The 25,161-nt window shown below is 52.7% G+C and overlaps 1 protein-coding gene across 6 annotated transcripts in view; it reads right to left on the bottom strand.

Moving 5' to 3' along the window:
* The window catches only part of PXYLP1 (2-phosphoxylose phosphatase 1), a 57,889-nt gene that overhangs the window by 6,758 nt on the left and 25,970 nt on the right, over positions 1-25,161 (bottom strand). For 4 of the 6 annotated variants that reach the window (XM_079100384.1, XM_079100383.1, XM_079100381.1 and 1 more), the window contains 3 exons: positions 10,267-10,425; positions 9,276-9,402; positions 553-692 (listed from right to left, as the gene is read on the bottom strand). In XM_079100384.1, coding sequence (XP_078956510.1) covers positions 553-692; positions 9,276-9,402; positions 10,267-10,425 — 426 coding nt within the window. Of the gene's footprint in view, positions 1-552; positions 693-9,275; positions 9,403-10,266; positions 10,426-21,932; positions 21,973-23,836; positions 24,117-25,161 lie in introns of those variants that run through there. The other 2 variants (XM_079100385.1, XM_079100386.1) reach the window with 2 other exon arrangements.

The following is a 25,161-nucleotide window of genomic DNA, read 5'->3' as shown; positions in this document are numbered from 1 at the left end:
ACATCCTCGGTGCACAGCTGGCGTCCGCCACAGGAAGACCTCCCTGAGATCTTGTGCCTTGAGGCGGGAGCTTGGTTGGCAAGACGTAAGAAGGTGAGGTTGGTTAAGTGAACGACGGCCCCTCCCGCGGGAGCCCCACGCAGCCATCAGTCATGGGGACGAACAGTAATGGACAGGGAGAGATGCCCGTGACATACTCCTAAGTGACAAAGTGGTCACGAGTGTGTTAGTGAGATACTGCGCTGCGTGCGCCCACCTGCATACGCACGGGAAGAAAGATGACCGATCAGGGTCTGTTTCTTTGCTGGGACTATGGTGCTTTCTTTTGCTCTCAAAGTCTTTTGTCAGTTCTCTTCGTGAACAGACATTGCTTTTGTAGTAAGAAGAAAGTTAATTTTAAAATTAAGAAAGCGGATGTCTCACCAGCTACCTGGGAGCCTGGGAGCACCCTGAGGTGACAGTCGATCCCCCTCTGTGACCCACAGCACCTCACCCAGGGTATCGGCCCCTAGTGTGGACAGAGGGAGGGCTGGCGGTGGAGGGGTCACGTACCTGTCTGCGTGAGCTCCCCCATCTCACACAGAGCGTGGTTGGGGTAAAGCGGCATGGAGTTCAAGGGGCTTTCGAAAGAGGATCCTGATCCCTTGGACATGTGACTCACGAAACCTTCCAGTTTAGGGTGATATGGTTTCCTAAGGAGGCAACACAGAAAACTGGGTCAGAATGCTTCAAACACAGCCTGGAGTTCAGCACCAAGACCTTCCTCGCCCACAGTAACAGGGTCTGGCTCAATTTGTTTTAGATTTTTTTTTTTTTTTTTTTTTTTCGGTGCTGGAGATTGAACCCAGGGCCTTGTGCTTGACTGGCAAGCACTCTACCAACTGAGCTGTATCCCCAGCCCCTCAATTACTTTTAAAATGCAGTTTCATTATGACTCACCCATAGCCCCCCACGGGAGAAACCCTCTCTGTAAGGTCAGCCTGAGCCCCACCTGGCACCAAATGTTGTCCTGTGGGATCTGGCTTTGCCCTGTTCCAGCCTTGTCCCCGCAGAGGCCACCAACACTACCCAGCAGCCTGCCCCAGGGCGAGGGTTGTCCCCACCCCTCCCTTGCCACCTGGCCCCCAACTTCGCAGAGCCTTCCACCTGGTGCTTCTTTGTCTCCTCAGCCTGCATCTCTGGTTTCTGGCCTCAGGTAACTTCTGTCTGGATGGCAATGGGCCACTCCCTGGCTTTGCAGGTTAACCTGTCCTTCCTCCCCCGCCTTCTGCACAGCCAGAGGGATGGCTTCAGAGGCACCTCTGCCGGGTCACAGCCTTCCACACAGCCACATTCTGGAAAGGGTCTCTCACGGCCCCACATGAGGCTCCTCGCCTGCTCAGCCCTCTGGTCTCCGGTAGCGTCCTCTGTCAACGAGGCCGACAGGTCCCCCCAACACACAGCACACCTTATCATTTTCCACAGCAACCCTCCTCCATGTCCTTTCCTCCGAGATGGTCCACCCCAACCGTGACCTGGCTAACCCTAATCCTTCCTTTCTTTGACCTCTGGAAACTGAACCAGACATCCAAAATCTCTGTCAGTTTTTATAGTTCAACATGCATTTTGCCCATATTAATGTGGGGTGGTGAGAAAGTGCTAGAAAAGTTTATGAGGTCTGAAAAGAGCTACATTTCTGCCACGAGGTATGGGTGCTCAGTGAAGATATAATTTGCCCCTGAATAATGAAATGGCTTATGAGCATACACAGATTTTCTTTGAGCAGTGAAATGGCCCATGAAAGCTGAACAAAAGTGGACAGAGAGAAGTTCTCAACAAAACTGCACAAGTACGAGCAAGAAGCAAAGATAAAGCATTCTATGGCAAACCCCTGCGGTCTGAATGCCCAGTTAGCTTTAGTGATGCTTAAATGTTGCTGTCAAAATGAGTTTATTATCTTTCAAAAACATAAAGCTGAAAAAAAATCCATCTTTTAAAAAATATGTTTTAAAATGAGAGAATATTCATCCCGACATGCAGAAGAGTCTAATAAATCACCCTGCCTGACTTCAGGGAATTATGTCTTTTCATAAAAACAGAGAGAATTTCATTTTGCCTGAGGCTAAAGCACACCAATGTTTGCAAACTAGGAAAGGAAATGCCCAGACTGACCGTGAGCCACCATTACCAATCCATCTGAACACCAAGGCTGTCCACGAACAGGTGTCGGATTTCTGCTCCAGGTCATTGTTTCAGGTTGGTGATTTTTGAGGATTTGAGAAAGTTTTGCTGCCAATTTGAGCAATGGAATTTCACTACTGGATGTTTGCTGAGATGTCCCAGGTTTTCAGGGCCTCCGGTTGCTTAATGGTACTTTGATATCTAATTGTATCCATCACTACCTTTTTTTTTACTGCATGGAAAGACAAAGATTCATGGAGGAAAAAAAAAAAAAAAAAAAAAAAAAAAAAACAAAAAACTCCACTCACAAAACAGGTAACAGATGGCTCAGTGTTTTTAATAGGAGAAGGACTAGGGGACCCGAGTCCCTGGATCTGTTCTGGATCTCACCACCTGGCCCTGCCTGCCTGTTCTACGGCTCCAGGGAGCCCAAAGGGCACCGAGCACAAGGTAGATGTGCCCAAGTCACGTAGGGATGGGTTCAACGATGAAGGTCCCGGCCTCATGCGAACGCCAAGCCTTCTATGATCCGTAGTGATGATAAGATGAGTTTCCACCGTGTTTATTAAAACATGCAGCTTTTGATGGAAATCTTAAAAACAAACACTATTGTGGGCGAGAGTACCAATGGTACCCTAGGATCTATAGTCCCTTGGGAACTTGGTTAGATCCCATTTCTGAGCTAGAGGTTAGATGGTGCCACATAACTCAGTGTTTGGGAACGGAATGGAAGGCTGTATGCCACTGTGGGGTGAAGGCCCCCTTCACATTCTCTTCCTTGCCTCTGGCTGCCATTGAGGCATGGTAGCAACCCAGACCAACTATTTCAATATCCTCAGAGGATGGTGGAATCAATACCCGGAAGGAACCTGGAGTCCTGAATGGCCAGGTGGAGCCGAGACACAGTAGCAGGAACATTTACCTCATACCTTCACCCCGCCCCTGCCCCCAAAAGAGATGAACTTCTTTATTATTTAAGGCAATGCTTTTTTTTTTTTAGGGGGTGGTACTGGGGATTGATTGAACCTAGGAGTGCTCTACCACTGAGCTACATCCCCAGTCCTTTTTATGTTTTGAGACAGGGTCTTGCTAAGTTGTTCAGGGCCTCACTAAGTTGCTGAGGCTGGCCTTGAACGTGCACTCCTCCTTCCTCAGCCTCCCAAGTCACTGGGACTATGGGTGTGAGTCACTGTGCCTGTCTAAGGCAATGTATTCTTGAGTCTCTTTGTTACCATGGCCCAGACTTGTCCTGAATAACGGAGAAATGATCATGTCTATGTGGATGCACTTTTTTTTTTCAGCAAAAATTCGTTGCAGCCTCATTGGAAATCTGCTTTCTTACTGAAATCTGAAAGAACCGAAAGCACTATGATTTAAAGCCTTCAAATCATTCACTTCAGAGTCCTTTTCACATTTTTATGTGCCTTGCTCTTACCTCTTTATGAGCCCCAACGCCAGTCTCTACACTCAGGAGAAAACGTGCTATGCTTAGTAGCTGTTGAGGCATTTCTGAGCTCTGCACACGACGTTCAAGTGAGCGGGAACAGAGAACAGTAGCACCATTACCAGAAAACCAGGCCCCAAACCCACCTGGCTGGGAACAGGAATGGGTTCACACCAGATTTTTAACATTTATGCTGGTTAAAAAATTTATTATTTATAATCTCGACAAAATGCAATTCTAAAAAGGCAAACCCCGTGTGCTTTTCTGTCTTTGCCTTCCTGGACCTTTTTGTTCTACCTGACATGAATAACGGCCCCACAGGCCTCTGCTCTCCTACCTCTCCCGATCCTCCCATTGGCACACCTCGGCCTCGCCCCCGAGCCGCTCTCCTCAGTGTGGAGGATGGAAGGGTGTTTCCCGAGACTGCTTTGGCCCTTTCCCCACTCTAGGTTCTGACGTGATCCACTCAACCCCCAGTTCAACTGCCACCCACATGCTCAACCCTGTCAAATGACCCCTGTCTCCCAGCAAGACGGTGCTCCTGAGCCCCCAAATGACAGGGCCTGCTGCCTACGGGAAGGCGTCACCAGAATGCCTGCAGACGGCTCACTGCGGTCACAGCTTCCCTCCCCGCCTCCCTTCTTCCGTGCTCTCTATTCCAGGGAGGGGCGGTACTCCCAGCAGATGACCCATCAGAACCTGGACACAGTGCCCCTGCTAATCTGCCATCAGACCTACCAGGTCTATTGGTCCCGCCCCTCCATGGCGTTGCCCTTCCCTGAGATCCAGCTTCCCGTTCAAAAAACATGTGTCCCTGGAAAGTCGGAGCATGTGGCCCAGGGAGGGCGAGGCAGCAGCAGGGGCGGCCAGAAGGCAGCCGAGGAGGTGCATGGGGGCCTTGGAGACTGTGTTTAGAATGCAGACCCTGCTCCCAGACGCGTCCCCTCTGGACCTCTGTCCTTTAACAGCATTAACCCTGCCACCAGCTGCCAACCCCTGCTGCACAGCCTGGTCACTTCATGCCTCCTCTCCCTGCTGGCACTGGGAGCATTGGGAACGGCCTACTTTCCACCTCTCTGTGCTCCACACTCAGGCCTGTGACTCTCGCTTTGAGGGTCCTGATCCACGCTTTCCGGCACCCCCCCAATGTGCACAGGTCGGTGTCCCTGCCCCAGGGGCCACTTGTCAGATGACCTGCTACTGCACACCCTCCTTCCTGACCTGCCTGCTGTGCTCCTCTCCCTGCCCCACACAGAGATGGGCTGCCCTGTGGGCTCCTGCTCCAAAATGGGGGAACTCAGACCATTTCACTTCTTGCTCTTCTGAGGCTGCTGCCTCCTGAGCTGGCCACCCTTCCCGGAGGGTCACCGAACACCGGCACCACGGTGGTATCTCTGGAGGTAAGCAGGCCCGAGAGCAGAGACGGCCTTGCCTCCGTGACTTTACAAGCCCACTGTCCCCTCCTCCCGGGTCCAGCCAGTGCTGGTGCTGTCCTCAGTCCTGTGCACTCAGCCCTTCTGGCCTCGGCTCCTTGAACGTGCTTCCTGCCCCGTGATCCCCTCTCCAGATCTTCTCGGGCTGGCTCCCTTGCTTCATTTATGTTCCTGTTCCTGGGCCAGTACCTGGTGCGTGACAGGAGCACAGAACTCAAGTGTGTTGAACGACTGCTGACTGAAGTGAATATTTTCCTCCCTTAGATCTATAAACGCATGTTTAGTCCATATTTCTGAATATAAAAAAGGCATTTACGAAACATGGTATATGAACAGGTAATACTTTAACACTGGCTAAACGTAGTACCCTGAGGGATGCTATCAAGTGTGTGGCATTCACCAAGAGGTACAAAACCTTTGAGAGCCACAGACACGTCCATGTGGGAAGAAACTTTGAGGCAACTGGCTTGTCTGGGCCACCAGGTCCTGTCTGCCTGAGCTCCCTGCTGGCCCAGGCTTCCCTTTCATTGGCCAGAGTAATTTGCACCCTGCATGCACGGCCACATTACTAATTTACAAGATGAAATGGAAGGTGGATCCGGGAAGTCAGTCAGTGGCCAGAGCAGGTTCACCCACACTGGGCTCTCCTCACTCTGTGTGTGTGTATTTAAAGATGGAACTGAGTAAAAGACATTAAGCACAGTAGTACCCCCTTATCTGAAGGGGATACGTTCCAAGATAACCAAGGGATGCCTGAAACTGTGGCCAGTCCCAAACTCCACATAAGCTGTCTTCTTTCCCCTGCACACATTATGATAAGGTTTAGTTTATAAGTTAGACATACTAAGACATTAATGAGATTAACAATGAAACAGAACAGTCACAACAATATGCTATCATAAAAGTTATGTGCATGTGGCCTTTCTGTTTATTTCTAGAATTTTCTATTTAATATTTTTAGACGGCTGTTGACCATGAGTAACAGAAACGGCAGAGAGGGGACCTCGGATGAGGGGGGACTACAGTTACTAAACATTCACGCTCCACCCTCTTCCATAAAGCATATAAAGTAGCTCCTACAAATACAGGATATTCAGTAAAATAAAAACAGGCAAAGGAGAACAAAGACAGAGGCAGTCCGGCAAGGGTCGCAGGAACTGAGCCTCTCAACTGGGAGCTCCAGAGCCCCACCTGAGGGTCCCGTCACTGTGGTGACAGCATGAGGGGCCCTGGGACATGGCCTGGTCTGCTGACCAGGTCCTCTGCAGAGAGGGAAAGAGGCTGGGCCCAGAGGCCCCCAGGCTGCTGTGGGCAGCGACGCGTGGCCACGCGTCAGGCCAGTGGACTAGCCCGCATGCTTCGTTCCGTTGTCCTATCTGGACCTCACGAGGTGCTATAGGGGAGGCATCATTATCCCCGCGCTCCAGAGTGGAGCACGGAGGCCGCGGAGCTCAAGTGATCCGCCCATTGTCAGACACGCTGCGAAGGCTTCCCGGGATTCCAGGGCTGAGGCTTGAATCCATCACCAGGTGCATGAGAGGAGCACGTCACAGGAACCCTGTCCTGTGATTCTCACTGAAGTCCTGGATCTGCAACCCACCTAGTCCAATAACTGCTACATGCCAAGCTCTGGGTTCTGCTGATCCAGGGACAGTGAGCCCTTGAGGAGCCCATGGTCAGGGGAGGCAGAGACAAGCATGCTGGGAAGACGAGCTGACAGTGCCCAGGACACAGGGGACACACTGCACTCTGCCGGGTGGCCCTGACCAAGGGCACCCTTCCTGACAGAGCAGCCCCAGAGACCTTCTAGCAACAGCTAACTGGTCTAGGCGCAGATCCCTGGTCTATGTTGTGCAAATCAAATTCTGCCTTCTGGGAATGAAAAGTCCGGTTAGAGAAGGGGTGACCCAGCTACCCCACCCCTTGGTATTTATCCAAAAGAGCTGAGATGGGCATACTACAGCCATACCTGTGTTCCAGTGTGACTGTGTATAGCCACACAGTCATCCCGAGTTACAGAACCAGCCCTGGTGTCTGTCAACAGATCAGCGATGAGGGAATCATGGTACCTACACCCAGTGGAGTTCGACTCAGCCGTAAAGAAGAATGAAGCTATGTCATTGGCTGGTAAAAAGGCGGAACTGAAGAACATCATGTGAGTGAAATAAGCCAGACTCAAAACGTCAAGAGTCTCTCATATGTTGTCCCTCATATGTGGAAGTTAGAGCAAAGTCAGGAATGAAGAAAAGGTGGGGAAGAAAAAAGAAGGGGAAGAGTAGAATGTAGAAAGGATGGAGCGGGAGGGAGGAGGTGGAGGGAAGAGGAAGAACTGTGGAATGAAACTGACCAAATTTTGCTATGTACACGTGTGAGTAGATCACAATGAACTCCACCTTTATGTGTGATTCCAACACACAAACTAATAAATAATAAATAAACAAATAAAAGGGAGAGCAGTAGAGTAAAGGAAGGGGGTCGGGGAGGGAGGAGGGAGGATACAGGGAAGTCCTGGTGATTGACATCCAGCACACTATGTCATGTGCATTATGAATGTGTCAGAATGAACCCCACTATTATGTATAATACACCAATGAAAAAAAAAAAGAGACAGACGGATGCCGGAGCTGCTGAGGAAGAAGCTCATTATCCACAGCCCTCAAGGCTGCCCTGCACTGCCAGCTTAGAGGCCTCCTGGTCCACCTCTTCCCTGTCTGATCAAAGGACTGATATCCAGCCAGAGGGCAAGGGCAGGGCTGTACCAGTGCAAACACACGGAAACCCTGCTGTGCCTGATGGACACAAGCTAGACCCTGTGCCACCCTCCCTCCACCCGCTGGCACTGCAGCGCCAACGTCCAGCACAATGAGAGCCCTGCCCTGCCCCGCTGAGGCCAGGAGAGGGGCTGGCTTTAGACATTTAACTCTCGCTTTGCTTTTTCTGACACCCTTGTCATAAACCCTCTTTTCAGTGTAACCCAGCAGGGCCACAGAGCCACCCAAGGATGCTGGGGAGGCTTCTTGGAGGAGGAAGCATCTCAAGGGGTCTTGAAGGAGCTGTCAGAGTGGGCCAAGCAGGGACGGGGACCAGGAAATGCAGCGGGAGCGGAGGCCTGAAGGGAGGGGGCTGGGGACTGTGGGGTGCCGCCCCGCGGGGCGTCTCCGTAACAGTCTGGGGAAAGGCGAGAGACTGGGGGCTCAGCCTGGAGGGAGCAGCCAGCGTCCACCTGGCTCTGATGTGCTCCGGACTCCACCCGGGCTGTTTCCCAACCCGTGAGATGGTAGGATGTAGGATACACGTCCCTTTTCCTGGACGTAGGGAAGAAGACACCAACACCAGGCTGCCAGCCTGTGGCCTCCAGCATGACAGGGAGCACGGAAAAGCCTCACGCTCACAGTAAAATGGTTCACTTCACCTTCCCCACGCTCCTGGCCAGTGAGGAGCTTGAGAGGCAGAGAGCGAACCTGAGATTCTGGGGTTTAGGCCACTTTTTAAACACAGCCCTGGCAGCAGGGAGGTGATCCACGGACCCACCAGGCTGGCCCTGCCCAGGGCAGGCTGGCACCCAGAAGCACTCCATCCAAATGACGCCCTCCCCTGCACTTCTCTCCGTCCCCCGAGCTCATCTGGTCCACCGGGGTGCACGTGTGGACGCGGGGCCCATCATTTTATTGCTGACTGTGCTTCTCATTCTAGGCCTAGGCCATTTCCACATATACGATCTCCACTTTCTATTCAATTGTTTTTTATCCTAAGGGCTTTTGACCAAGACCAGGCTGTCTCTGTTCCTGGGAAAAATAAAATGGTGGAAATACTGTCCTACATTCACGGGGTGACGCCACTGCTCATTGGAACTGCCTTCCTGTGAACTGCCTGGCTCATGCCCCACCCCACCCGGCAGGGTCAGCCCCATTTCAGAGGTGAGAAGCTGAGCTCAGAGACCAAGGGACTCGCCTGCTGCCCCTGGAGCAGCGGAGCTGGGCCAGGACTCCTAAGCCAGGGCTCACGGGGCCTCGCTCGGCTCTCTGAAGCGTGGCAGGATAGGAGGGTGGGCATCAGAACTGGCAGGCTCAAGCCTCAGTGTCCCCATTGTGCTCCCACCCCTGTGGCCTCAGTCATTTCATCTGTACAATGACACTCAAGCAGGGCTGAAGGTCAGGCTTCCCTGTCCTGTAATTCTCCACTGAACAGGAGAGAGCAGGTTCCAGCAAGACACTTTTTAAAAAAGAAGTAGAGTTTACCTGTTGGCCACCAGAGTGCAGTCGATTTCTGGCCGCTTTGTTTTGGGAATGGCATACAGTGGGTATCTGTCCCCATGGCGAATTAACACTTGCACCGAGACCAGCTTGAAATGATGTGGGGCGTGACCTGTGAGAGAAGCCAATAGTCAGTGGATCATCGCTGGATAGGTGTTGATCCTTTTAGAGGAAGACTAGTGGAGGACCTGGCTGGGCTCTGCTGGGAATGAGAAGAGGAGGCAGCAGGGCCACCAAGGGGTCACAGAGCCACCGACAAAGGGCCTGAGCTATGGGAGGGGCTGCTGTGCTGGGTGGAGGCCGAAGTCCCATAGGTGGGACGGGGGATGTGGCTGGGGACTGAAGGCCAGCGCGGCGTAGGCATGACAACTGATGCAGCCTCACTCACACGCAGAGCTGGGGGAGGCCCACAGAAATCTGGAGACGCTGGCTGGGACTGTATATCCTCCATGAAACACGGCGCAGTGCAAACACATAAATGTTCCACACCAGCCTCTGACACGCTCAGAAAAGCAAAGCCTGCTGGAGGAACTGCATTTTCCCACACCTTTATGGCAAGACACCAGCAGGGCATCCTGTGGCCCTCTGAAGTCTACCCTGGGTCTACCCTGAAAAGCGGAGTAGCTGATGGTGGGCGAGGCCCTGAAGCCTGGCTGGGGCTGGTGCTCCATCTTGCCCAGCAGAGTGTGATAACGGCAGACATCTCTGCAGGCTGCTCCCGAGACCTGTGCCGTTCAGAGCGGTCACTCACTCGCCAGCATCTCGCGTGCAGGTACTGCTAGCTAGCCCTGCCTTATAGGGGAGCACGGTAAGACCCAGGAACTCGTCCCAGGGTGTGGCCTGGTGGCAACTGCAGGCTCTGCGCCCAGGAAGGCCAGCTCCTTACCACTGCGCTGCGCTGCTTGGAGAACTAGTCCCCGAAGCGTTCCAAGTCAGTATCAAGAAGGGCCAGGTCAGGGGGCCCAGCCAGGCCTACCTTCCATGCTGCGCTCGGCCACACTTGGGATGTTGCAGTACAGAAGAGCTTCGTAAACAGGGTCCGTCACGGGGGGCTCCGTCACGGGGTCGGGCATGATCCTCTTTCGACTCTTGCTGCTTGCTCCATTCCTAGCTGCCGACACTGGGATCAGGTGGACTGCGGGGAAAGCGGAGCAGGTCATGACAACGCGGTCCCCGAGGTGCCAGGCCAGTGCTGGCACAGCGTGGGGCAGATTGTCTCCCTGAGTACCTCTCCTCTTCTCAGAATGAGGGCGGACCCCACGCAAGGAAAACTGACGTCGGTGAGCGCCTGCTACCTGGTAGACATGGGTCTCACGCGCCTCACTTAATATCATCTAATTGTGCCCTGAGGTCCCCAGAGCCCAGTCGCAGGCATCTATTAAGACACTGATCTCCCTGAGACCACGTTACAGAAGGGAGGCGAGGACCAAGGTGCACGTAGATGGTCAACGGAGCCTGATTCCAGCTCACTCCTCTGCATCCAGACTCACTCTCCCTACTGCCATCTTTTGGGTCAAGGGGGCGTCCTGTGGCCTGTCATGGTTGTCCACCTAGCATCCCTCTTTCCATTAGATCTCCACCCCCGGTGGCCTGGTTGAACTGTCAATCACAGTGTCCTGGCCCCTTGGCAGCATGGACCTGTGACCAGAGTCAGAAATGATAGTGATAGGGCACTGACCTCCTTTCCCTTCCGAGAGGCAGACAGACACCAGCAGAGGCTTGCTCTTCCCTTCTGGGTGCTGGTCTATGTGAATGACGCCTTGGGATTCCCCAGCTACCTGTCCCTCCATGGACAGCCTCTTTCTCAGGGGTGCCCAATCTTTCCATGTTTGGGAAACATCCTGCCATATCACAGATTTTTCTAGAACACCCTACACAATAACAGTTGTACTTTTAGCATCCACCCTTTAGGGGAAACACATGTAAACAGGGGTATCCATAGACCTGTTTAACTTCTAAAGGTTTATTGATCACCATTTTATATATATATATATATAATATGTAAATATATATAATATACCTATATTAATAATATATATATATATATATCTGCACAATTGCTGAAGCAGAGACCAGCTACTTGTCTAAATCAGTTTAAATTCCCTAATTTCTTTTTCATAAATATTTAAAACTTCCTTTTGGCAGACATATGTCATAAACAAAGATGAAAGATGAATGACACACTGAGAGGAAAATGTTTGCAACACGTGTAACAGACAAATGATTACTATCCAAAGTAGGTGCCAGGTGTGGTGGGGCACCTGTAATTTCAGCGACTTAGAGGCTGAGGCAGGAGGACTGCAAGTTCAAGGTCAGCCTCAGCAACTTAGTGAGGCCCTAAGCAACTTAGTGAGATCCTGTCCTAAAAATAAAAATATAAGGGCTGGGGATATAGCTTAGTGGTAAAGCACCCCTGGGTTCAATTCCTGGTAGTACTAATAATTAAAAGATGCTCAAGCTTATTTGTAATTCACGAGATCAATGGGATATCATTTTTCTCCTATCAGACTGGAAAGTCAGGTTTTGATGATAAGAGGCAGCATCAGCCAGGGCGTGGGGAACCGGGCTTGCACACTCTGCAGGTGAGAGTGGAAGCGAGAATCACCTTTGAAGGCACTCCGCACGTGTGCCTGAGCCCCGACTGCCTTGGAATCTACTTGACACATGTACCAATTCCCACGTTCCAAGATGTATGGCCACAGAAACTCACTGCAGGGCTTCTGCACTAACAGGAAAGGGAACTAGCCTAAACACCCACCGTGACAGAATGCTGCATCTGTACTACGCAATGTTCTACCCCAGCTAAGGGGCAGGGGAAAGAATCCAAGACAAATTAAGTGCACTGAATGAGACAAGTCACTGGGCATTGATATAATCCTCTTTGTGTAAACAACGACAACAAAAAATCTTGCTTTATCCAAACGTATGGATACTCAGGCATTTGCAGAGAAGGATGTCCATCCCCACGCAGCAGTGACTTCCTCTGGGGAATGCTGGGAATGGGTGTGAAAAGCATTTCTGCTTTTCTATAAATGTCTATACTTGTACATACCCGCCACACACATATGTAGATGTATTTATGGTAGGCACATGTAACACGCATTCATGTGTTTTACACATAGATATTATTATTTAGAATTTTTAACCAGGGATTGAACCCAGGGGCACTAAACCACTGAGCCACATTCCCCAGCCCTTTTTAATATTTAATTTAAAGACAGGGTCTGGCTGAGTTGCTTGGGGCCTTGCTAAGTTGCTGAGGCTGGCTTTGAACTTGTGATCCTTCTGCCTCAGCCTCTGGAGCCACTGGGATAACAGGCGTGCACTGCGGCGTCTGGCTATTGTCATTTTTCCGACATGTATTACTTGCATTACTAAAGCAACAGTCAGAAAGCTGCAGGGTTTTCACCAGCTCAGAAGTAGTACTCTGGCTGCTCCTCGGGCCACCTTCTTTCCACAGCTGGAGGAGCTAGAAAGGCTAATCCAGCTCAGGCGTCTGCGGCTCATTTACTATTGCGCGGCCAGTGCCAGAGCAAGGGACTACAGAAGAGCAGACGTCCCATGGTGGCATCGTAATGGCCGGCCCCTGCGGTGGGCACGCCCCCGTCGGTCCTTGCCTCTGCTCTCTATGGAACGTGGCGCATTCCCTCTGCTCCTGGGCCAGGGTGAGGTACAGATCCTGTCGGATGAACGACACGGACCGAGGGGCATGGGCTCCTGGGTGTCCCTGGTTCTCTGTAAGCACGTGGGTGAGGTCTACTGGGGTTGCCACTTGGGAACCATGGGGACTGGGCCCAAATGACCTATGTGTGACTCGAGGCAGTGGTGGTTTGGAAGCCACAGGTAAAGACCAGTAATGATTAGAAGGAGACCTTCCATCCAGAAAGATCTTTCCGGCTGCTTCCTCTGGCATCTAGGCTCACTGACCTCACCTACTAGTTCAGATTGTTGAGATCACCCTGCGCTATCCGTGCCTCCTGAGTCAGCCACCAGGGCATGGCGCCAGTCCACATGGGGCCCTTCCAGGGGACCTCAAATGCCAGGCATTCTCAGGGGGTTCTGAGGCATGGGAGTAGCGGTGCCCCGAGAAGTTTCCCCAGTGCCATCTCTGCTTCGCCCCCCAATTTGGTTCTCATTGTACTGAGGGACTGGGAGCCGCCCCCTCCCCAACTCCTCTACTTGCTGGCAACTGCACCCCCACCCTAATCCTACCAACCCCACCACTGATCCTGGGAGTCACCTCCTCTGGGAAGCCCACCTTTGATCTCCAGGCCGTTCCCACATCCTACTTCTATGAGCTTATCTAGTTCCTGCTGCCGTTAGGCTCACACACCACAGCATGTGTAATCAGGGTGTCCCAGTTTGTCACCCACCAGACCCAACATCCCGAGGGCTGAGGCCATGGCTTTATCGGGTCTGTCTCCCTGTCACCTGGTGGCTGAACTGAAAGCTTGCTTTGAGCCAGGAACTGCGCTCTGTGCTTCTGAAGAACTATCGCTTTGGTATCTAACGTGGAGGGTGAGGGAGCAGCCTTGAGGTGGTCCAGGACAGGCTTCCTGGAGGCCCCCCGTGCCGTGCCCGCATGGCTGAAGTGCGCCGGTGGCGAGGAGAACAGGAGGGGAAGGTGGGCTGTGCAGCAAGCTGGTTAAGACACCTCGGGGCCCTGGGAGGCCAGGTCCAGTTGGCCCAACCAGGGATGACGCACAGGCAGCACCCTCAGAGGACGAGGAGCCTCCTCGGGGAAGGAGCCTGGAGGAGCTGGTCCCAGGTGGACGGGAGGCTGGCTCTGTGCCACTTGCCACGTGAGCTCTCTGGTCTTGGCCTTGTTTTGCTGGACAAAGGGGGCCGAGGGACAGACTTGGAGGCTGGGGAGAGATGGTATGTCTGGAACCTGGGATTCTGACGCTGCTTGTCCCAGTTGGCCATGTCCACATCCCTGGCTCCTCCAGCTGCCCCATGGGACAATCAGAAACTCTGGTGACCCTGAGCAGATGACAGCAGTTCAGAAGCCATCAGGCAAGGGAAATGGAGCCAGGGTATTGGGGGTGAGGGTGGCCAAGCCAACGGAGGGCAGGACAAGCTCCCAAGGTGTACCCAGGGAAAAGAGACCTTTTGAATCTAAACGAGAACCTGGGGCCACAGTGCTGCATGGCCAACGTGAATAACAGACTCAGCAGAGCCACCGATAACTCTGCACTAATGGGCACACGCTTTCTCCACGCTGTGATCCCTAAGCAGAAGGCCCCTTGAGGATCACTTTCACCCTGTCTCACATCTACAAAGCGCATGTATAAAGATGCCAACGGGGTCTCAACTGGCAGAGAACGTTCATTTGTGGGGCATCATGCTTGGGGCCACTTGCTCCCAGAAGTTCTTATTTTATTTTATTTTTTTGCAGTACTGGGGATCAAACTCAGGGCCTTGTGCTTGCAAGGCGAGCACTCTACCAGCTGAGCTATCTCCCTAGCCCTACTCTCAGAAGTAACCAGCAAACGTCACTGAGCCAGACGCATTCCATGTAGTCCCCTCTTGCCTCCTGTACCAAATCCACAGAGGGTGCCTCTGTGAGCAGCATCAGCAGATGTTCCCGTGGCTGTGATGATACAAGCCAAACTGACCCTCTCCACTTGTCCAGCTTGGCCTGGATTCAAGGAGAGGTCCCCATCAGCTAGGCAGTGGGCCTTGGACACAGGGTCTTGCAGTCTGCAAGCCCAGGCCCATTAACTGCTCAAGCGTGGTAGCTATGCACCTGTCTGTCCAGCCTTCCACCACTGATGATAAGAAAAAGAGTAGGAAGCATTGATACCTCTGGGGAAAGGGTCTCCTCAGCCACGTCACCTCCTGCACAGACCACTTGGTTTTGAGGAGCAGGAAGGGTCAGTGAAGATCTGGATGTAAAGCAGTGTTGAGAAGTCACCATGAGTGGTCAATGACAAACTGCCTCAGGCAAAAAATGACCCAGTTAAACATCGTCCAGTAGCCAACACCATGAAGTTGTCTGAAGATGTTTTGTTGAATGCCCATCTCCTTATTTCGATTTTTGTTTATTCTATTATTGTCCCCACAGAATAGAAGGAAGAAAAGGGCCAGAGTCAGGGCCAGATCCTAACTGACCAGTGTAGGCCTCGCTACAGGCTCCTGTCTGGACTTCCAGCCTCAGGTCACCTCTGCTGTGTCTCCAGAGAAGGGTCCGAGGAGTTCCCAGAGGAGATGGGGAACTCAGGACCAGCAGGTCTCTTGGCATATGTGACAGAAAAGAATTTCAGCAGGAGCCAGAGAAAGGCACAGGCAGAAGTTTATAGAGAGAGGCAGACGCACATGCAAGGGAGAGCGAGGGCTGTCTCGAGAGTGAGAGGGGCCCTGACTTGGGCTGGGGGTGCCATATTTGTAGAAGGGCGGTATCAGGGGCTGGACTGGAGGTGGATCCAGGGCGGAGCTGCACAATTTCACAACCGTCTCCCCTGACCTTGTGTATCTCCCTCACAAACTGCCAAGGGCAGGTCGCTCACGATTGACCACTGTGCTTTCCACATCTCAACGGCTTGTGGGCGTTTCCTTCAGGATTCAGTATTCCTCTCTCTTTATCCTAAATCCCTCTCTCTCTGACCTCAGTGATCCACAGGGGCAGCGCGTGTGCTCCAGCTAGGTGCCTGCTGCCAGCCCACTCTCTGGGAGTCACTTTGACTTGCACAAAGATGGGTCGGTGACTTGGCTCCAGAGTGCCAGTCAGTGCCTGTGGTCTCCATCCAGGTCCCCATATTAAGGCCCTGGCCCACAGCAGAGGACGAAATCCTACCTGCATCCTGGTCTTCCACTGGCTCCAGCCTGCTACACACAAGTTCCTCACAGGTGCCTCAAAACCCACCTGAGTGAAGCACCGTGGGGTGGGGGCGGGGGTCAGCTCCTCCTTCCTGGGGACACAGCACTTCCTCTTCCCCTTACGCCAACCCATGGCTGAGTGGGGGCTGTCAAGCAGCTCCTCCAGGACCCTGTCCTTGCCGTGCTAACCGGTCCAGGGACGGGGAGCTGACTCTAAGCGGCTACACCACAGGGCCCTTTACGGGATGGACAGGCTGGACACTGTGTGGCGGCAGCAGACAGGGGGCTGGCAGAGCTGCCCCTAACATGAGGGATGTGCCTGTCATCAGAAAGACCCCTGGCAGATTCAAGTTCAGCATCAGCGGCCTCGGTGTCCTCGTGAATATGGATGTGACAGGCTAGAGTTGGCTCAACTTTGTCTCCAGGCTCGGCTGCCCCTGAGTCACACCACTGACCACACCAGCTAAGAAGCTGTGGGGCCCAGGACAGTCCCACTGTCAGCTCGGTACCTTCCTGGCTCAGGGCACCCCTTGCTCTTATTGGGATCTCGAGACCAGTCTGGTCACCTCCTTAGGGGCCTGCAATCGCCTCTCCCTTGGGACTCGACTGAACTCAGTTCTCAGCTGTCCCTGCTGCCCGGGTGTCCACGGTTCTGAGCGTGGCAAGGTGCCTGGGGCTGGGGCCACGTGGGTTCTAGTTCTGGCTGTGACTTCCAAGCTGTGTGACTTTGGGCAAGTCCCTCTGCCTCTCTCTGCCTCATTCCTTCATCTGTAAGACAGGGCGATGATGCCTACCTCAGGCTAGGATGCTAGGATGTCCTGAGGGGTCACCTGTGTGCAATGTGGTAAGGACCTAGGAATGCCCTCTCCACATCCGTCACCTGAGGTGCATTATCCCAGTTTCCTTGCAGGCTCTTGAAAGGTGCTCCCTTCACCCTGGGATCAGGAAGGGGTGTGGAGCCTGCATCCAAGCCCTTCAGAGAAGCACAATGAGCAGTCTCCCTTCTCCTCCCAGGCACCCCAATCTTGGCAGCTTCCCTGACTCCCTTAAATACATTCAGCTTTTCTGAGATAGCACCTTCTTACCAGCTAACACACACCCTGTCCTGCCCCCTCCACCCCCAGTTTCCTCCTCCCAACAATCCGAAAGGCCGTGGAATTCTCTCCCCCTTGTCGGTCTGCCGAGGAATAACGATTTGTTCCAACAGTCGACGCCCACAATCCCCTCGGTGCTCCTCAGCTCACTAAATCATCTTAAACGCCCACCCCGCCTCCAACCTGCACTGAATCTAAAAACGTCCGCTGTAATTGCAGGATGAAAACCAGAACCACAACAGAGACCACGCTCCAGTTACCGCCTCCCGTCACTCGCAGGGGGCGCAGTCGTTTACCCAGGTGAAGTGTGAAAAGTCAAGTTCACCTCTGAAGCCTCGGAGGGGCTTGGTTTTACACCATCAGTCGAAGACAGTTGAGTACACAGCTAGCTTTTTGACCTGTCCACTTTGGGCCATGATACACCACCAACCTTTCTGTTTTCCCATTCTTTCTTTCTTTCTTTATTTTTTTGAAGATGGTGTCCACTAAGTTGCTGAGGTTGGCCTCAAACCTGTGATCCTCCAGCCTCAGTCTCACAAGTACCTGGGATTACAGGCCTGTGCCACTGTCCTGGCTTCTTCCCCATTCTTGGTGTTGCTTTGGGGCGAACTAAATTGGGGAAGGTTTCAGCAAGTGATTGCAGCAAAGAGCCCAGTGGACCACCTGCAATCTCGCCCCTGGGGCCAAGTACAACCCAGCTGGAGTTCCTTGCCCAGCTACCTGCAAGCCCTTCTTCTTGCCTGGCTCCTTGTCCCAACTTCTGTCACTGGGACCTAAGCCTACCTACTGCCAGAGTTGGGGAAGGGGTCCCCACAGTGGCCTGAGCTTGAGCCCTAGTTGTAGCCTCCCGGAGGGGTCAGGAAAGCCCACCCCCCTCGCATGCCCTGGTAACTGGCCTCCACCGAACAGGTCATTGGATTAGATGATGTAAATGCCAAAGAATCCAAATCATGGAGGAAACTAGAAATAAGACAGGTGTCGAGAACGGGCTTGAAAGAAGCAGGAAAGGAACTGCCACTCACCTGTCGGGTTCCAATCCCCTGCTCTCACCTTTGAGAAGCTGATAAGACCCACTGATCCTCATCCCTGAAAGCAGACTGTATACACAGCCATTTGGATTTAATTTCTGGGGTCCCAGGAACCCCTGCAGCTGCGAGGGACCACACAGACGCCCCTGGGCTCGGTCTAGGAACGCAACATACTTGGACAGAGGTTTCTACTTTCAGTGGGCCCTTGAGAAGTGATGCGGCAAAATTTTCCTTTTTCAAACTAAAAAGGGATCTTGACACTTCATTTAAACATGAGTTCATCCTAAAATAGTCGCTCCTCGCTAAGGTATAAAAAGAAAAGCAAAATCGCCCACAATCCTGCCCCCAGAGAAACCCACACTGAATATTTTGGTGTCTGGGTGTGGCTGGGTTCTTGCAGGGGTGGGGTGGGGGAGCGGGTTACACGTGTGCTTCTGTCCCTGATCTGGTGCAAAAGGTGACAGAGTCACGGAGGCCCGAGGAAATGGCTCCTCATTCCTCCAAGGGGAGCAAGTAAGATTCCTGTGTCTCAGAGGTCCGTGCCATTGAGGCTGGCATGCCAACTGTCCCCAAAGGCAGGCTGGGCTGCCTTCTGGGTAAAGGGTCACAGGGGAGATGCCAGGTGGGTGGGGCCCACAGGTCTGTGGGGACACCAGCTTCGCCTCCCTGATGGCTACCTCGGGCTGGGGAGAGGCAGAGCTCAGGTTGGGTTCCAGCCCCCCAATGACAGAGAAAAAGAGGAGACCAAGGTGAGGCTGGAGCAGAGAGGGCCACCAGAGAGGGGCCCATGGTGAGGGGTGAGGCCTGCCAGGCCTGCTGCAGCCACCCCAGCCAGGAGGCCAGGACAGCAGGACAGTCCCAGAGCGCTCTCCTGGCACCTGCCTCATGTGTCCCCAGACTCTGCCCTCTCCAGACACCTTGAAGGCCACACCGAGGGGCCCAAGGAATCCCAGGGTAACAGCCGCGGGAGAACTCCCCATGGACAGGTCGGCCACTGTGCCCCTTTCTCCTGCTACAAACGACACTGCAGTGAACATCTTAAAGGTGTCTCTCCCCTCGCTCTAGGATCAGAAGCTGAAAGAGAAGGCAGAGGGAGAGGGGAGGGGAGAGAGGAAGGGAAGACAAGCGAAGCCAGAACCAGAGGACGTCTTGATGAAAAGAAGCAAGGGGAACGGAGTTAGCAGACTCGGCCTCGGTGGTAAGGATGGGGTGAGACCTGACTGGACTCTTAGGTCAGAAACAGCTCTCCTCTCCAACTCTTCCTTCTTTTTGGCTCAGAGAGAGAGAGAGAGAGAGAGAGAGAGAGAGAGAGAGAGAGAGAGAGAGAGAGAGAGAGATATTACTGTGGTTTTTTAGGGTACAGGTCAAACATCTCTCATCTCTGGAGATCCAAATTCAAAATGCTCCAAACTCTGAAACTTTCTGAGCAGACATAATGCCACAAGAAGGAAACTCCACACCAGGAAACTTTGTTTCACGCGCAAAATTGCTAAAAACACTGTATGAAATTACCTCTGGGCTGTGTGCAAGAGGTGTACATGAAACATGAGTGAATTTCAGGTTTAGAAGTGGCTCCCATCCCCAAGATATCTCATCATATGTACACGTATATCCCCAAACCCCAAATCCAAAACACTTCTGGGTCCCAAGAATCTTGGGTAAGGGGCCCTCAGTCTGTGTGCTGCGCACCAGGGCCCTGGCCCGCTGAGGACCTGCCACTCCACACTGCCAGGAAAACACGCGGACGTCTTCACAGATCTGCACTCACACACACCACTGGGGCACGTGTGCTTTCCTCACAAAATAAAATATACGCAGGATAAAGAGCAGAGGATACAGAGCCTTCCAGCTGGGTGGCAGGGCCACCAAATGTTCCACCAAATGTTGTTCTTCTCTTTCCTAGTGGACATCAGACTCAAAACACAGTATGAAAGGGACAGGGCATGGGGCTGAAGGCCACAGGAAAAAGTATGGTTCTGTGGGTAAGAGAGGAGCTAGAGAACACACACACACACACACACTTTCTCACTCAGGAGTCCACCTGAGAACTTCCGGAAGGTTACCTGCCTCCCTCATCCTCCTGCCTACTGGGCCCCAGCTGGCTGCGGCCGCCTCCCGCCTCGTGGCCTCTGTCCCTGTCTCCCTGAGTTTCACCCTCGGCCTCTCCTCTGCTGCCTCTTTCTGGGACAAAGCTGACCCTGCCCTTTCTGGATCTGCCTCTGTAGGCACCACAGGGGGCCAGGCCCCATGCTGACAGGGCCCCGGCAGGACTGTGGGGAAGTGGGCAGCCCTTCTTAGCTGCCAGATCCGCCATTGTCCCTGCAAGAGCTGGGGGCCTCAGGTTGCCGGACAGACTGGTTTTTTTAAAGAGAGGTTGCAAGTTTATGTGAAACTGGTAAATAAATTAAAAAATCTGAAAGCACAGACTGGGCCAAGCCAAACCGCTCCCAGGCCACTGGGCTGGAGCAGCTTCCCGGGCTTCCCCAGCCCGGGCTTTGTGAACAGTGAACAAAAAGTTCCCAAGGAGCGCTTCCTGCCAGGGTCTCTCCTAGGCCTCAGGCCTGAGACCCAGCCAGGCGGGACATGGCCCCTCTCGGCCCTCGGGAACTTCCAAGGAGCCCAGGACGCTCACCGACACCCCGACTTACTCTTCCTTGCTGCCTCAGTTGGCACCCTGCCTGGGCCCCGCCTGCTCGTCTCTGTGTCCTGAGCCTCTCCTGCCCATCCCTTGTGTCCTCTCCCTTGGCCTGCCGTCTAGACCCTGGAGCTGCCAGCTCCACATGGCTGACCGTCTCACCTACGTTCTGGGCATTTCTTTCGGCCTCCTGCAGACCTTCTCCCAGATGGAGAGGAGACATTCAGGTGAACGAAGCCAGGGATGAGTAAGGCTTCCTCCGACTCCCTGAGGTGGGCTCTGTGTCACAGCAGTCACCCTGGCCCCACTCTGCCACCCGGTCACCTTTAAAGCCCTGCAGCAACACCATGACATTTGTGGACTTGCTCCTCCTTTCAGGGACCGCACCTCCAAGGAGGCCACCCTTGCCTTCCACCCCAAGAGTGAAACCACCTGGTGGCTTCACCTGCCTTCCCTCAGGCCGGCTCTCTCTGGGGAGTCCTCATGCACTTGAGACACACCCAGGGGGCTTGCTAATTGTGGGGCTCCCCAGGTCCCCTCCCATTAAGATTCTGTAGGGAACAGACACTTCACATCAGCTCCTCAGGCAGTTCTGATCCAGGTGGTCAGAAGCCCAGCTCTGGAAGACACAGAACTAGACTGTGGCCATTTGCCAGCTGGAGGGTGCCTTCCCTGCTACAGTGGCTCCCTGCAGCCTTCAGGACACCAGGTGGTGGTGGGAGGTGGGTCCCAGCCCTTGGCCAGCTTCACAGCTACCCACAGGGGAAGCTCTCCCACTCTGCCCTGCCAGGGGACCCAGCATGGCCTTGGTCAACTCCTACCCTCCTTAAGGATGAGGGGAGATGCCACCTGACTCCCCAGACCTCGCTGAGTCCTTGTCCTCCATCCTCCCAGAGCACCCTGCCACGGATGATGTCTAATTCACTTGACTTGGCAAATACAGACATTGTGATTGCGCTGTGCCGGGGTTTTATAAACACCAGTTTACCAACACCAGAAGCTGGAACAATCACGAACCCCACTTTGCACAGGAGGAAATCAAGCATGAAGGGGGTGAACGCCTTACCTGAACTCCTGAGGCTGATGAACATTGGGACAGGGTCTCAACCGGGCCTTCTGGCTCCAGAGTTGACGCTCTTCCCACCCAGCTGTGCCCCTCCCCTCACCCCTGGCTACCTGCCCCAGCGCCCTGCGTATGGCATTCCCAGTGTCTGCTCCTGATGCTCCCAGTGGACATAGAGCTCCCTGTGGCCCCCGAGGGACACTTCAGTGCCAGCCCAGGAGGCAGGGGTGTTGCTCAGTGCCAGCCCAGGAGGCAGGGGTGTTGCTCGAGAACAAGGCACATATACTCCACAGTCATGGCGCTGAAATCAACAAGGAAAGTAAACCTCATACAATCTCAGACTTTAAAGGGGCTCGAAACAGGACCAGGCCTGAGAGATGACCTGCCTTGTATTGACCCTTCGGAACTTGCAGACTCCAGTGACGGAGAACACAGCACCCAGGCCACCTCTGTGTGGCCCTCCCTTCAGGAAGATCTACCTCACGCTTAAGGGAAACCTGTCTCCACGTTCAGCTGGGTCACGCAGAACAGGTCTGACTCCTTGCAGGGTGGGTGCTTCAGACTTTGAAGACACCCTGGGCTTTTCCCCACCTGGGATCCAAATCTCCAGTCCACCTCTGGTGGTTCCCTCTGAACCTGCTCCGGTCAGTCGGGGCCCTGCCCCAGATACACGTGCCATGTGCTCCCTACAGATCAACCCCCATCACAGCCAGTGTGCTCCCATTAAAACAAATAAATGGACGACACGTTTCCAGAGCTTCCTGCTCCATCACATGGCTGGAGTGACAGAAGCTCTGGCCGCCTCCTGGAACATGGACAGCCCTAGTTTCTGATGATGGAGCATCATGATGGGAGTCTGGTTTGCTTAAAAGATTTACGTTGGCTCCGCTTCCATGAGCCAAGGGTTTTTCCAAAATTCTTCGTTCTCACACGGACCTTTCCAAACAGCCATCGTTAACTCCATTTTACAGAAAGGAGACAAGGTACCCAGATGCTTAGTGGAGAAGCTGAGATTCCAACCCAGGGCTCCTGCCACACTGCCATTTTGGGAATGCCAGGTGGAACATGGAGCACCAAGCACAAAATAAGCACGAAGGAAATGCTGGGGCAGAGGAGGGAAGTGGGAGCCTACAAATGAGCAGAAGAAGCAGAAACATAACTCGTGATTCATGAGTCTTCACATCCTGACAGTCTTTCCCTGCTGTGAGGAAGGAGCCCGGCAATTTAAGAAGTCATTTTTCTACTTGTATGAATTTTAACTACAGTAACATCAAGAACTTGAAAACAGAACAAATTGTTTTTTGTTAAGGACTGCTAGCATATAGTGGACCTATTTCAAGAGACTATGAACTGTAGCTTAATCTTTTTTGTATCCCTTCCCTGCTAACCTCACCCCCACAACGTCAAACACACATAAGCACTTAATAAATGCATGTGGGCTCACCGCATTCCTTCCGTAGCCAGAGGAAGAAGCACTTATTTGAGCAACCTAATTTCTGAATCGTAACCTGGGTCTTAACTTTTTCAGCTTCAAAACACCAGAAAAAGCAAACTACCAACAAGAGGAAATAAAATACATGATCATTTCAGAAAACAAAAACCATACTGGTTGCTTAAGGCATGAGAAGACCACGCTTGAGTTGATGGTCTCAAGTATATTATTTAAGATTATTATATGGGCTAATATGAAATTCAAAAATGAGTCCTGCTTCCCAGGAATTATAAAGAAACAGTTCATAAGTTTTAGGGTAAGAATAAAAAGACAGTCTTACTCAAGTAAAATCTTTATATTATGAATTAGTGCAATTTCTTATACCATAATAATAAGCAAGCAATAAAGCAATTAAATAAATGAAGCATCTGAACTCCATTTCCACAGAAATGAGGAAATTCCAGTTACACTTTACCTAGAAGTAGAAGAGAAGCAAGAATGTCCATTTCTTAATATCTTTCCGAACTCCGACGTATCCCAGAATAAAGAACTCAGAGCCAGCCAGGCTAATTTACCCTGCAAAAATTTTCCTTAAAAAAGTGTGGCTGAAAATTGGCTCTCCTGAAACAGAGGTACTTTCAGAAGAGTTATATAAGCAAGACACACAGGCCCATTCAGTGACGTGAGGACCAGCGCATGCCAGAGAACACAAGTCACCCACAGTCACCTCTCAGAACCTGCCGGGCCTCGGGGTAAAACTCTGGGTTGATTGTAACATCCCATCTCTCTGACCAAAGGGTGGAAAATTTTTAATGAAAAACTATAAACAATTAAACTACTGAAAATCAAACCACCGTTTTTTGGAAAGGATTCATATTTTGCAGCTCATTAACCATCTGGAGTATTTTTAAACTTCTTGTGCCCACATTCTCTTGACCTCCTTTCCAATTCTGGAAGGATGAAGTAAGTTATTTTAAATTTTCTTTACTATTAGAAATAGCTTGCCATGTGCCCCCAGGTGCGCCTGGCACAGAGTCACGCTGCAGGTGAATCAGGCAGCTTGCTCGGCGGCTCCTCTTTGCAGCCCCCTGCTCTGGGTGCCAGCCTGCGGGAGCACACCGCATCCCACTTACTGAGCCACCAGCTCTTCTTTCTGCCACTCAAACTGAGACAGAAATGCCACCTCCCCACGAACACATTCTGGGTGGTGACAGGTGCCAAAGGACAGGTCTTCTTGTCCTTAGGAGTGAAGTGGCAGAACAGACAGCAGTTGGGTGACGGCAATGGCACAATCCCCAGCATGGACAGGCTCTTGCTCAGCTTTCAGTTCAGGACAGTGGCTTTCAGAGCAGGCGTGGATTCAGTTATTCAAAAAGTGTTCACCTACTACGTGCTCGGCAGAGCTGGTTCCTGGGATACAGAGGGAAACAGGACATGGTCCCTGCTACCAAGGACAGACAGTTTTGTAGAAGGAAATGACACGAGAATGTTGAGACTGCCTGGTTAGTGACAGGAGGGACAGGCTCAGGGCATTTGGATGTATGTCACAGAAGTACTAAACCCTTGAGAGCCCAAGGAAGGTTCCAGAAGGAGAGGAGGCAAGCTCTGAAAGTACCCAAGGTGGGGGTACAGGGAAGGGCACCCCTTGCTGAGGACAGAGGGACCTGGGCACACGGGGAGGCTGGCACTTATAGGGAACAGCAAGGACAGGCAGGCCATGGGGGAGACCTGAAGACCACCAGGAAGGGCCACCACGCAGGGCCACAGTCAAGGAGGTGGCAGGGCAGGTCTGTGCGTAAG

Source organism: Sciurus vulgaris, assembly GCF_902686455.1.
Source record: "Sciurus vulgaris genome assembly, chromosome: 10".
Lineage (NCBI taxonomy): Eukaryota > Metazoa > Chordata > Mammalia > Rodentia > Sciuridae > Sciurus > Sciurus vulgaris.
This window is presented reverse-complemented; position numbering and strand designations above follow the sequence as displayed.